This window comes from Schistocerca americana, chromosome 5, assembly GCF_021461395.2.
Source record: "Schistocerca americana isolate TAMUIC-IGC-003095 chromosome 5, iqSchAmer2.1, whole genome shotgun sequence".
Classification (NCBI taxonomy): Eukaryota; Metazoa; Arthropoda; class Insecta; order Orthoptera; family Acrididae; genus Schistocerca; species Schistocerca americana.
Genome location: NC_060123.1, coordinates 184,011,835 through 184,026,530, shown reverse-complemented (window position 1 = coordinate 184,026,530; position 14,696 = coordinate 184,011,835). Strand labels below are relative to the sequence as shown.

At 42.1% G+C, this 14,696-nt stretch overlaps 1 protein-coding gene across 4 annotated transcripts in view; it reads right to left on the bottom strand.

Annotated features, from left to right (window-relative positions):
* The window catches only part of LOC124616689 (membralin), a 495,400-nt gene that overhangs the window by 480,196 nt on the left and 508 nt on the right, over window positions 1–14,696 (bottom strand). For 2 of the 4 annotated variants that reach the window (XM_047145024.1, XM_047145026.1), the window contains exons 1-2: window positions 14,615–14,670; window positions 13,367–13,676 (exon numbers count right to left, since the gene is read on the bottom strand). In XM_047145024.1, the coding sequence (XP_047000980.1) occupies window positions 13,367–13,676; window positions 14,615–14,655 (351 nt within the window). In that variant the 5' untranslated portion in view covers window positions 14,656–14,670. Of the gene's footprint in view, window positions 1–13,366; window positions 13,677–14,614; window positions 14,671–14,696 lie in introns of those variants that run through there. The other 2 variants (XM_047145027.1, XM_047145025.1) reach the window with 1 other exon arrangement.

Below are 14,696 nucleotides of genomic sequence, written 5' to 3'. Positions count from 1 at the left end.
GGAGACAAGTTCGTGGAGAACTTCAATAGATCGCAAAATCATCAATGAAAAGTGAGCCGGAGATGCCCGGTGGAAGACAGGTCATTGTAGGGTTAATGGGGACAGCAAAGAGGACAATGCTCAGGATGGAACCCTGAGGCACACCGTTTTCCTGGATAAAGGTGTCCGACAAGCCAGAACCCACATGAGCCTTGAAAACTTCGTCTTTTAAAAATCCCTGAAGGAAACGGGCACAAGGCCACAGAAGCCCCACTTGTATAGAATACAGAGGATACCAGTCCTCCAGCAGGTGTCGGAGACTTCCTCCATATCGAAAAACATGGCCACAGTCTGGTATTTCCACAGAAAACCATTCATGACATGGATTGACAACATGATGAGATGGTCAACCGCAGAGCAGTGTGCTCGAAATTCACAATGGGCTGTGGTTATTAAATTGCAAAAATCAAGCCACCATACCAGGGGGGCATGAGTCATACATTCCTTCACTTTGCAAATACAGCTGGTGAGGGAAATGGAGTGATAACTAGAAGGAAGAAGCTTGTTCTTGCCAGACTTTGGTACAGGTATGACAATGGCTTCACGCCAGCATCTGGGAAACGTGTCCTCTGTCCAGATGCGACTTTATGTATGAAGGAGAAAGTGCTTGCCCGCAAAAGAAAGGTTCTGCAACATCTTAATGTGAACATCATCCAGCTTTGGGCACAGGATCAGGCTGAAGTGAGAGCATGCTCTACCTCCCTCATAGTAAAGGCAGCATCATAGCACACACAATTCTGAGAAGAGAGAGGTATTGCCTGTGCCTCCTCCACTCGTTTCCAATGGAGGAAGGCAGGACGATATGGGAGGAGCTAGAAATCTTCACAAAATAGTGGCCCAAGGTACTGGAGGTAGCAGAAGGGTCCACTATGACATCATCTGCTATGGTCAGACCGGAAATTGGGGAATGGGCCTTAGTCCCAGAGAGCCATCGAAGGTTGGCCCACACGATGGAAGAGGGAGTGGAACTGTTAAAAGAAATAGTAAAGGAAATCCAGCTAGCTTTTCTGCTATCCTGAAGAATGCAACGACAATGTGCATCCAACTGACTGTAACGAATGCAGTTTGCCATTGTAGGATGATGGTTAAAAACGTGGAGAGCACATCTCCGTGTACAAATTGCGTTGCGGCACACCTCAGTCCACCAAGGGACCAGGACACGGTGCAGTAAATAGGAAGTGCGAGGAATGGAACATTCTGCTGCAGTAAGGATAACATTTGTAAGATATTCTATCTGGTCATCGCAACTGGGAAAATGTTGTTCATCAATGGCCACCAGGGAGGAGTAAAGCCCCCAGTCGGCCTTAGAAAGCTGCCATTTGGGCATGCACATAGGTTGAGTAGGAGTCAGCAATCGGATAGCACACAGGAAATGGTCACTTGAGTACATGTCAGAGACAACAAACCACTCGACAGAATGGGTAAGCTGGGCATTGCAGAAGGAGAGATCCAAATGAGAAAATGTGTGAATGGAGTCTGAAAGGAACTGGGTGCTCCTGTGTTAAGGCAGACGAGGTTAAGTTGATTGAGAAGGTACAGCTAATAGGGCACCTCTCTGACAGGTTCTGGGAAAACTGCAAAGGGGTTGGTGCACATTAAAGTGACCAAGAGCAGAGTGGGGTAAGGGAGTTGCCCAATAAGCTGGAGAAAGTCTGTCCTGGTGACACAGAATGAAGGAGGGATGTGAACGATATAAAGGGAAACTGTCAAGTGAGGAAGAAAAATGTGGACTGCAACAGCTTGAAGCCAGGTAGTCAGGCAGATGGACTTGCTATGATCATCATCCTGGATGAGCAGCACGACTCCCCGCGAGTTGGAATTCCATCCATGGGGGGAAGGTCAAAGCGGGCTGGGAAGAAATGAGAGAGTTCAAAGCGGTAATGAAGACGCAATTTTGTTTCCTGGAAGCAGAGAACAACCAGACGCTGTGATTCTAAGAGCAGCACTAAGTCTGTTTTGTTCAACTGAGGGTCGCGAACATTCCATTGGAGGAGAGTCATGACAAGGAAAGGGGAGGAGAGAAAAAATGAAGGGGTGTGTCATCTCGGTGGCTGCCAAGTGCCAGCCTTCAAAAACTCACTGCTACAGGGCACAGAGGCTGCAGGATCCTGCTCCACGAGATCTACAGAGGTGTCAGCATTCTCCTTCTGTCGGTCTGCAGAGTCCAGGATGGAAAAATGGTTGGCAGTGCGCACCAGTGACACAGACGTCGGTCAGGCGAGGGTATCATTTCGTGACACTGTTGAGGAGACTCTCCAAGTCGGCAAAGCAGAAGACCGTTTGCTTTTGTTTGACTTCTTGGAGCCTTTCCAGTTGGCAGAGGAAGACTCAGATGTTTGTTGGCTGGAGGGACACAGGAAGTCTTCGCGGGAGTATTCCTTCTTTCCTTTCCGGCCTGCCAATTGTGTAGCAGGAGGCTTTGCCTTTGAGGTGAAAGTTTAGTGGCTTGTTGCACAGCTGGAGGAGAGGACAGGGATGCTATCATGACACTGGGTGATTTCACAACCACAGTGCTGAATTTGAGACCGCATGTCTGCTTGGCCACGTCCTTCGTGGAGCAAGATGTAGCAAGAACAGTACTGTAAGTGGAGGATGGTAGAATGCAGGGTTTCCGACTAGCCAACAACTTGCGAGCGTCCGGGTAAGGCACTTCTTCCTTCACCTGGATCTCCTGAACAGCCCACTCATCAAGATACATGGGATAATTTCAGGAGGAGGCAGCATAGTCGCCTCCCTGCAGGGAGGAGGAGGCGGACAGTCGTCTTCGTAAACATCCCTAACACAGGTTACACATTTGGTCAGGTGTTGACAGGACATTCAAATGTGGTTGTAATGACGACATTGGTAGCAGCACATTGGGTTCGGAACGTATGGTCAGACTGTGATAACTTCATTACCCGCTTTGATCTTTGACGGAAGCAACACACTATCAAAAGTGATAAAAAGAGTGTGTGTGGCCACTAAGAGTGAATCTACCTTTTTCATCACCCGATGGCCTGCAATGACAACCTGATCAGAGAGATATGTTTGGATTTCTGCCTCAGTCAGACCATTGAGCAGCCTAATGTAAATAACAACACAGATAGAATTTAGCGTTCGATGGGCCTTGACACCAATATCATAGCCATGGAGGATTGACACTGCAAGCAGTTGTTGTGCTTTAGAATCAGAAGTAGTCTCCATAAGCAAAGCACCATTGCATAAACGAGAGCAGGATTTCACAGGAGCAGCAAATGTGTCAACACCTTTCTGAATAATCAACGTATTTACCATAGAAAAGGACTGACCATCTTCAGTAAGTGAAACCATGATGAATTGTGGTGCAACTGGAAGGGTCTTTCAATTGCTAGCCTCATTCTGTTTATGTTTAGTAGATGTTGACTGTGAAGATGATGATCGGCTCATTGCGATAAAATGCCCCATGATTGCCAGCATCTCTGATGGCATGCTCCTTCCAACTGGGGGCCCCCCTCAGAAGAGGGCACACCCACCTTAGGTGACTGTCCAAACCTCAGGTCAGACCTCCCGAATGCCTGACAAAAGGACCAACAAGCAATTTGGGAAGCTCAGGCAATCACACCTCCCTGGCCCTCGCCTGCACCAGGCGGTATGTGCAAACCCTACCTGTCAACCTGGGCCTGGCATTACCCATTTACTTGTTACATGTCAGGCACATGGGTGAAATGTGTGGGGATAGTGTAGTGGATCATAACACAGTATCGAGGTGATCTGTTTGTTTCTGTGAGAGTTGGGTAAGCACTGACGACAAACAAGAAATGGAGGTCATCAACTGCAACACACTACACCTCTTACGTTATTGTTATGACAATTTGAGTTAGGATTGAAGAAAAATGTGAGGAAATTGCATATGAGGCCCGAATGTCTGTCACTTCATTTTACAGAATAACAAACATTAAACATGAGAAAAGTTGGCGACAGATGGGTTCTGGCATGATCTGAGTGAAGAGCAGAAAGCAGGTCACAAAAGAATCGGAGAAGAATTGCTTCCATGTTATCAGACAGGAGGACAGTTTCTGAAAAAGATTGTTGCACTTCATGAAATTTAGATCCAAGATTTTGAGGCAGAATTGAAATTTCAGTCATCACAATGGAAAGGTTCAGATTCACCATGCCCAAAAAAATTATGCTACCAACACTCAAAAGATGAAACTTATGATGATCTTTGCGTATGACATGAACAATGTCATACCTACAAACAAAGTACCAAGGGTCATCTGTAACAGTTGCATACACTACAAGCTGTTTCTGCAAAAATTTTTGCATCCGAAAATTCATCAAAGAAGGCCTGACATGATTGCAGCTGGAGTCCTCATTTTGCACAACAATGCAAGATCGAATATTGCGTTGGTAGTGAGAGAAACACTTGACAAATATCGATGGTGTATACTTTCCCCCACACGCTATACAGGCCTCTTATGAGCACACAAGACTTTGATTTGTTTACCAAATTGAAGAAACAACTCAGTGGAAAATGTTTTAATACAATTCATGAAGCTTCCAGTGAGGTGTCTCAAGTAATCAGACAGCTCAATAATGAAGGTGCCCTATCCAGAATACAGAAGTTGTCTTCATGTTGTGAAGCTGTCATAAGCAAGAAGCAAGAAGGGAAATGATACTGAAGGCCTGTAAAGATATTTTGTAAGATAAATTACATTCTTCAATTCTGTCTTACAGTGTGCAGAAATTTTGAAATGAGCCTCATATAATCTCACATCAACTGTTGTGGTGTGACATCTATTCACTTAAATATGGTATTACATTCTTCTTTAAGTTTGAGGGTATTTTTCCTGTCTTATACATCTTGCACGCCAGTTGGAACAATTTTGTCATGGCTGGCTTTCCTAAGTATCATCAATAATTCTGGGGGTTGTGAACTTCTCCAGGGTTAGATTCTACAGTGTTCTGTCACATTCTTCTCATAGTACCATATCTCCCACCTCACCTTCATTTACATCCTCTTTCCTTTTCATAATGTTGTCTTCAAGAGTGTTGCCTCTCTGAAGTCCTTCAACATATTTCTTTCATCTTTCAGCCTTCCCTTCTTTACTCATTAATTGCTTGCCATCTGAGCTCTTGGTATTAATACAGGTGCTTCTCTTTTTCCAAAAAGTTTATGTTACTACCCTAGAAGTAGCATCTACCTAGTCATACCAACATCAAAAGCTGTGCAATGCTTGCAGCAGAGCAGGTATGTGACATGGCTGCTTTATAGGCGGTCTGGCCTCCGATGGGGTAGCATAAGCCTGTGACAGGACTGGGATAGGAAGTGCCGTGAGCAGGAAAATTTCGCAACCGTGTCTTTCACATGGATGTGATCCATGTGACAAGGGATGGCTTTTCAACATGCCACTTTCCCCTAAACTCTCAACCAATACTCCGCAAAATCCAGAGCTGGAACAATCCCTGAACACTGTTGTTAACATTTCCATCTAAATCCTCAACCCCCACAGAAGTTCCAGTCTTAGCCAAACGATTCAGCTTCAGTCCTACACAAAATTTAACCATGTTGCCTCATCAAATAGCTACTCTCCTCCCAATCCCTGCAATTAAACACTTGTTTGCCACTAACCCCTCCAACCAAAGCCAACCTAATTCGAACTTTGAACCCTGCCTCTCCCAGTTCATACCACCATTCAACCTCGACCCACCCCCTCTCCCACCTAACCACTTCCTGATCACCGTCCAAGAATTCCTTACCTCAAACTTGGCCTCACATCCTTCCCCAGGTTGCTTTCTCAGAATACCAACCCATCAGTAGAGGACATGTTCTGAGGCATCAAGGGATCACCAATTTAGTATAGATTCAGAAGGATGTAGGTTGCATGGGAGATGAAGAAGCTTGCACAGGATAGAGTAGCATGGAGAGCTGCATCAAACCAGTCTCAGGACTGAAGACCACAACAACAACAACAGTAGAAGAAAGGACAGTCATATACTGCCTCAGCAATTCTACTTGCAGGCAAAGGTTCCACCACTGTTGTTATGAATCGCAGTGACTACCTAGTGGAAAGCCTCTGACAATGATCTGACTCCTCCACCTATAAACTCTGTCACACTGATCCCATCCCGGAAGTTCAATATAATCTCCGATCCCTGCTTGAAGTCTTAGGCTCATCCCAGAACCACTTATCTGAATCCATTACCCTCCTCACCCCCTATAACACATCAAACACCAATCTTCTACATGCTCCCTAAAACCCACAAACACAACAAATCAGGATCTGGTTACTGTGCTCCCACTGACAATAATTTAAAATCCCACTAACCAACACCTCTAACCAATTGCATCAAAGATACCAACCACTTCCTTCACTGACTCTCCACGATCCCAACCCCTTTAATTTCTGAATCCCTTTTCGTCAATGTTGATACCACTTCCCTATACACCAACATCCCTCATGCCCATAGTATTGCTGCTATTGAATACTACCTCTCCCAACATCCTACACACTCCAAACCCACTACCTCATTCCTTATAAACCTTACTAACTTTATCCTAATTCATCAATTTATTTCTGCATTGAAGGGAAGGTGTTTGTTTGTATACATACAAATCTGCAGCACAGTCATGGTCACCCACATTCCATCCTCCAATTTGTTTATGAGCCATCTAGATGAAGCCTTCCTAGTCTTCTAAAACACCATTCCTCATGTCTGGTTCAGGTACACTGATGATATCTTTATGATCTGAACTCGGGGCCAAGACACCCTACCCTCGTTCCTTCACAATCTCAACACCTTCTCTCTCATCAGTTTCACCCGGTTCTGCACAACACAGCATGCCACTTCTTGGACATTGACCACCTTACCTCTGATAGTCCCATCCACACCCCTGTTCACATTAAACCCATCAACAGTACCTGCATTTTGATGGCTCCCATGCCTTTCCCAACAAAAATCCCTTCCATACAGCCTGGACACCCAAAATGGCATATCTGCAGTGACGAGAACACCCACACCCAGTATGCTGAAAGTCTAAGAAAGACCTTCACAGGCAGGCACTGTCTCTCAGACCTAATCCACAAACAGATTTCCAATGCCATATCCCCACACATTCTCAATCCTCCCACCACCGCAAAAGAACCAGCTACAAAGGAGTGCCCTCTTCGTCACCCAATACCACCCCAGTTTTGGAACAATTGTACCACATCTTTCATCAGGGCTTTGATTAGCTATCATCATACCCTGAAACACATCCTACCCAAGATCTTTCCCAGCCCCCTAAAGTGGTATTCCATCACTTACCCAACATGCATAACATCTTAGTCCATCCCTCAATCACACTCAAGACCACACCACCCCCTTGTCACACGAGTCATATCCCTGTGGAAGACCCAGGTAAAAGGCCTGCAGGATTCATCCATTCAGCACTTCCTGCTCCAGTCCTGTCTCATGCTTATCTTACCCCATCAGAGGCTGGACTACCTGTGAAAGCAGCCATGTCATATACCAGCTCTGCTGCAAGCATTGAACAATACTGAACATTTACATGAACAGCAGCACAAATGACATCACATGATTGCATTAGAGAAATACTGAAAAACCTAAAGTGAGAGATGTTTGAATACAGACAATAATTTTCCTATGACATCCTGCTTACAAAGTTTCAAGAAGCAGAATTTATGAAGAATATAGAGATAGTCTGCATTCCCCTATATATAATTCTCCCATAGGGTCTAATTTCAGCATACACTGAGGTATTTAAGCAGTCATTATTATTGAGCTGAACATGTGATTGGAACAGGAAGAAACTATAACATGTGGTGCCCCATTAAGTACCCTATGCCATGCATTTTACAGTGGTTTGCAGATCATGCACATTGGTAAAGATGTGTGTAGACACATTTCAAAAGATAAATCTGCTACCAATAATTCACCCATATAATGTGTAAAAGTGGTCACTTAAAGAATGTTATTGCTAAAAACAAAGTATATACATGTGTCTGTGCAGAATCTCCAGTGAGTGCAGTCAACAGTATTAGTGATAAAACATGGGCAAGCAAAATGCAGTCATTCATCATGTTTTACCATCAAAGTCCACTGCCTTTACTAGGTACACAGAATTGTCCTTTATGATTTCTTGGCTACTACACGGTGTACAACTTTGCTCCTGCCGTTTTTTTTTTTTTTTTTTTTCTTTTTTTTTTTTTTTTTTTTCTCCATCATTTGAGGCTTTAATGAAACAAATTAGTTACACATGTATCATTCAAAGTATTTTCCATCGCTGGCCACTACTTTCTTCCCTCTTTCAGGCAGTGTACGAATCCCCCATTGATAAAATTGTTCATCTTTTGAAGTGATCCGCGAATCGATCCAATTTGTGACTTTTTCATGAGATCAGAAGTGTTGGTCAGCCAGGCCATTGACCTAAACAAGTGATAGTCAGAGGCAGCAATGTCTAGAGAATACGGCAGGTGGAGTAGGACTTCCCATTTTAATGTTTCCATGTACGTTTTGACCTCTTTTGCAATGTGGGCTCGAGCGCTTTCGTGCAACAAAATCACTTTATAGTGCCTCTCGCTGTATTGCAGCCGTTTGTCTTTTAATACTCTCCTCAAACACATTAACTGCATTCGATAACGAACACCTGTGATTGTTTCACTTGGTTTTAACGCCTCATAGTACACGACGCTGAGCTGGTCCCACCAATTGCAAACATGATCTTGGAGCCATGAATATTCAATTTGGCCGTTGACATGGAAGCATGGCCGGGATATCCCCATGATTTTTTACGTTTATTGGTTATCATAATGAACCTATTTTTCGTCCCCAGTCACAATGCGATGTAGAAATCCCTCCTGTTTTTGCCTCTGAAGCAACTGTTCACAAACTCACAAATGCCATTCAATTTCTCTTACTTTCAGCTCACACGAGACCCAAGTTCCTTCTTTCTGAATCATGCCCATAGCCTTGAGATTTTGAAATGGCTTGCTGTGTCATTCCCACTAATCGTGCCAATTCTTCTTGAGTTTGATACGAATCTTCACTCAGCAATGTCTCGATTCTGCATCTTCGAAAACATTCTCTCTTCCACCACTATGCTGGTCTAAGACGTTAAAAATCACCATTCTTGAAGTGTTGAAACCACTCACAACACGTTCTTTCACTAATTAGCATCCTTACCATAGGTACTTGAGAGTATTCGATGAGACTCAGCCACTGTTTTCATCATACTGAAACAAAACAGTAACACCTCCCACAAATGACAAGAATTAGGCTCGTAAACTGACATTTTCAATCAAGAACAACTTTATGATGCAGACACAAATCGACTAATGTTTGAATGAGGTTATGTTGACCGAGGTCCAAGCTAACCACCTGACGTCTGCGATCTGTTTCTTTTGACTGCTACTTACCGTTGTCACCACCTATCGGTAAACAGCAGAAGCGAAGTTGTACATATTGCATAATTTTTTTTCCAAATTTATTCACTACAAAATTTACAAATGAAAATATTCAGTGTCAATGTCTTCAACTCATTTCAATGTAAGAGCAGCCAAAGAGGGCAGAAGGTTACCAATTAATCATTGTATTTTAGCAGTTCTCATAGAGTGCTAGCAAGTGAAACTCTGTACCTCTACAGTTATAAATAATGATGGAAAAATATTAGATAATAATCCACTTAACTGATTAATTGGATACATCCTACATGCAGATACACTAAGTGGATGAGAACTTTCTTTCAACTCTGTCCTTTCTCAATTCCAAAACAAAATCTTCTCCTTCAGACCCAGAGCTCACTGAGATTTGGAGAGTGTGGAGGGGTGATGGGCAGAGGGGTGTGGGAGATGATACCCAAAACTAATGAGAATCATGATTAAAATGGTTTGTACATTACGAAAGAGAAAAATATTGTAGTTTCCATAGAGGCAAATTGTGTATATAAATGGACGCAATATCAGAAAAGGGTAATTTCCAGGAATGATTGTCTATCAAAGTCACAGGGTACAAATGAAACATATTGAATGTGCGATCGTAAATCGATCATGCAACCCCAGTGGCGGGCGTTAGGATCAATTATTTGTGATCATCATTTTTATCTGTTTTCCGTCATTCCCTTACTTGCTCTAAATTGCATACCTCCACGAATTATTTGTGGGTTGCTAGGGAAACCCAGATGATTTATGTCGTTACTGAGTGGGATGTCTGGTGTTCTTGACGTTTCTTCGTCAAGATTATCTCACATGGAAGAATCTAATTGCATTTTTATGCAGCGTAGAAAATTGTTCAACTTTTTGTAGCAAATTTGGAGTACTACCAGACAAGGAAAGAAGGGACTGTGTAGACTGTGGTGGTGCGAAGTGTGTAAAACTCCATAAGAACAGTTTCAATGCTGAAATACCATTACAATTTCATTGCAGACAGTGCGGAAAACGAACAAGTATCAGAAAGAATACATGGTTCGACTTTTCCAAATTATCCATCCAGATCACGGTAATGGACTTTCACATGACGACAACACCGACATCGAGTACGGTAAGTCGTCTCCTTTGCAATTAAAGGTATTTTTGTAACACTCTTCTTTTGTCGTTGCTGTAGTGACCAACATAAACATACTCACAACGCCCGCCAGAGTCACACGATCGATTTACAATCGCACATTCGATATGTTTCATTTGGACCCAGCGACTTCGATAGGCAAACATTCTTAGAAATTACCCAGAAAAGTAATATTTCTAACTTTAAGTGGGTTACTTTGTATAGGAAACAAATAACAGATACCCATTCAAACCTGGCAAGGACTTTTCACTTTTCTTATTGGGAGACGTCTGAGCAGGAAAAAAGGGTAGCCAAGAAATTCTACAAATATGCCACAGGGAAAAAATCCCAACACCAAAAAGTAATTAATGCAAAGTAATTAAATTTCAGGAATACATTTGTCTAAGTAACATATTTAAGTGATTAACATTATAAAGATCCCAGGTTAATGTAAGTACAAGATAATCCATTGCAAATGTGAAATGCTGACACTTTAATAACTGGGGTAACTTCCAGAATGTTGAATGCAAGCATGCAAACTTGCTTGCTTCGTGTTGCACAGATGCCAGACGTCAGTTTGTGGGATGGAGTTCTATGCTTGTTGCACTTGTCTTTCAATACAGGGACAGTTAATGCTGGCTGTGGATGATGCTGGAGTGGTCGGACGATGATGTCCCATACTTGCTTGACTGCAGACAGATCTAGTGACGGAGCAGGCCAATGCAACATTGGATTACAGCATCACTATGTAAACAAGCATTAGCCAGTTGGAAAACACTCCTTGGAATGCTTTTTGTGAATGGAAGCGCAACTGATCGAATCACCAGACTGACATACAAATTTGCAGTCAGAGAGCATGGGACACTCATAAGAGTGCTCCTGCTGTCATACAAAAATCACAACCCAGAGCATAACTCCAGGTATAAGTCCAGTCCGTCCAGCATGCAGACAGGATGGCTGCAGGGACCCAACTGGGCTAGTCCTAACCAATAACAGCCTTCACCAGCACCGTGGCAGAACCAGCTTTCATCAGAAAACATAACAGGCATCCTCCAATGAGCCCTCGCTTGTCACCGCTGAAGTTGCAAATGGCAGTGGATTGGGGTCAGTGGGATGCACGCTACAGTGTGTCTGGCTCGGAGCTGCCTTGAAGTAACTGATTTGTAACAGTTCATTGTGTCACTGTTGTGCCAACTGCTGCTCAAATTGCTGTTTCAGATGCTGTACGATGTGCCAGAGCCATATGGCACACACAATGGTCTTCCCTCTCGGTAGTGCCAAATGGCTGTGTGAATGGCATTCTTCTTCTGACCGTACATTCTCGTGACCACTGCTGCCAGCAATCATATACAGAGGCTACATTCCTGCCAAATCTTTCTGCAGTATAGCATAAGGAACACCCATCTTTTGTAGCCCTATTACACGGCCTCATTCACATTCAGTGAGGTTCTGATAATGGTGTCTCTGTCACCTTAAAAGCATTCTTGTCTAACATCTACTCTCCAAATCCAATCTCAAAGTCAACTATCACTCACAACAGCAAACCTGATTTGCATCGTCATAGTGGTGCTACTACCACCACTCTTATGTGATGGGCTCAAAATTCTAACAGATATCATCTTCCAGGTGTAGAAACATGCCTACTAAGTTTCATTTTTGTCACCCAACTCCTCCTTGGTGCTGCATTCTGCCACCCCCCCCCCCCCCCCCCTCCCAACCCCATCAGTGTATTAAGTCATTTTGCTTGAAAAACAAGGAAATAGTGAAAACAAATTCTGAAAGGTCTTCGAGGAGTGTTCTGATTCAAAAAAAGAAAACAAAAAAACTTGGACCAAGGAAAAATGGAATGATGGTAGAGTTTAACGATTTGCTAATGGTGTGGCCTCTGGAGAAAGAGAGAGATGAATAAAGCTACTTAACCAGCAGCAACAAACATCACCTAAAATACAGCATGCCAAAGACCATTGCCACACTTAAGCTATGATAAAAGAAAAATAAATAATATTAAATCTTTCAGACACAATATGGCACAAGAATGGTGAATCACAAACATACCTGTTACGACCACTAAACTGAAGAAATATATGTCAGCATTAATATTCACACTGGCAATAAGTTCACAAAAATTAAGAGCTAGCAATAATATACAATCATTTTATATTCTAGTTACATCCTTCAGTGCAGGCCTACTTATCTGAATGTAGCATATGTTTCTGAACACATGAATATAAGTTTAACACAGCAAAAAAAATATTTTTTTAATAGATATGAAGGAGGGGGTGGGTGAGTTGAAGATTGTTACTGGGCATGTATTGAGGCACGTGCAAAGTTTGAAGTAGTCACAAAACTCTACAGTTGTTGAGAAATGTAATTACTATGGATTCTAAATATAGTTAAAATAAAGACATATTGATAGAATTAGCAGCTAGACACAGAACAATAAATAAATAAATAATTAAATTATTACACCATGAAAACTTTGACAGGCAGATTTATCAACATGAGTGGCTAATGTCACATATTGGACCCCCACCCCATGCAACCTTCACTGTAGCAACAGACTCATCTGTAACACAGCCCGAAGTCTAGGTTGGGCTGGAAGGTGTCAATTTGGTTGCTTATTGGCGAAGTCAATGAATGTGAATGCTGAAAATCTGGTTGTGGTTTTAAACTGACTGGCAGCAAAGCATGTTTACATCCGCACCATAAAGGAAAATACAACAGGGGTCCAATACATAACTTTTACCCACACAACATCTTGTCATAGTCCTGCATTGCTTAAATACATTTTTTTAATATTATTAACATGTGTTATTTCCCAATTTACCTTGAGTAGTACAACAAATTCCAACACCCTCCTAACAGGTCTTGGAAATGTCCGTGCATATGCCAAAGCAGCTTTAAAGAAAAGTGCATGGAACAGTCTGTCTCTCACATTGATTAAGGGATTCTGATTGTTGTTGTTTCGAGCTCTGTTGTTGTTGTTCCCATTTTCAGGATTTATATTCGCATCTGGAGCTGGTCCTGGATCTGGCCGCACTCCTTCTGCTCCCACCAGCTCCTCTCGTGGCATTGCTTCAATTGGTATGAAATTTGCAAATAATTCTGAAAGAACCCATTGCCTTATGAACTCAGCTCTGCAAGAGAAATGTCATTTCAATGCTTACTGTATCTATAAATTGTTAATGAATAAACTCTCGTTGAAGGTATTTAGGAACTTCCCAATAAGATTCACATTAACTTCTAATCCACAGAAGCACCACTAATTTCAAATTTAAAAGTGGAGTACTTCAAATACTGTTCAGATCCATGTGCAACAATATATTAATTATACATAATCCCAGCATTTAAAAGAAATCTCCATTAACCTCCAAACATCCTAAACATGACCTTCCATGAAAAAGTAAAGGTTTCCAAATCCTAACTACAGCTGCTGACGGTTCACGTATGTAGGACAGTCGGTAAACTAAATTAAATAAAAAAACTGGCAAGAAATGATCAATATCACGGAAGAAAAAACTATAGTGAATCCATGTACAGATTTTTCGGATGATAAAAGGCACAAAGCATCAAGACAATTACCAAGTTTATATGCATTCCTTTGAGGGTAAAACAACAAGAGAAGAGATGGCTTGTAGCAAGTACTAAAAAGAATACTAAGCTGGCTTTACATGCAAATCTTCTAAAGTCCTATAGTAGAGTTCACCATAAATTATCTAATAGTTCTGCAAGGTAATCAAATGGTAGTACTTTATGCTTTAGAAATGTAACATCAAACACAAAGAGTTAGATGATACCTATCATGATATTAACCTCATCCATGTAATATTTAATGACAAAAATAAATTTTATTTACTCATATCAAATTAATCACTCTAAATCCTCCACTGTTGCAATACACTTCCAACATTACCAAAACTGAATAGGAGAAGCATGAACGAGGCATTTAAGTATGTTACTGGCAACACATAAGGAACTGAAATTTATGATCATTAAGGAAGAATACGAAATTTAACGGATGAATGCGAAAAGTTCCAGTGTCAGATGTAGCACAAAGGTGAGAGCGAAGTATGACCTGTCAACGTGAGTGAGTGTTAGTAATATATCTGGAAACATGCGACAGACATATCTGGATCAGCACAACACTACCAGTTTAT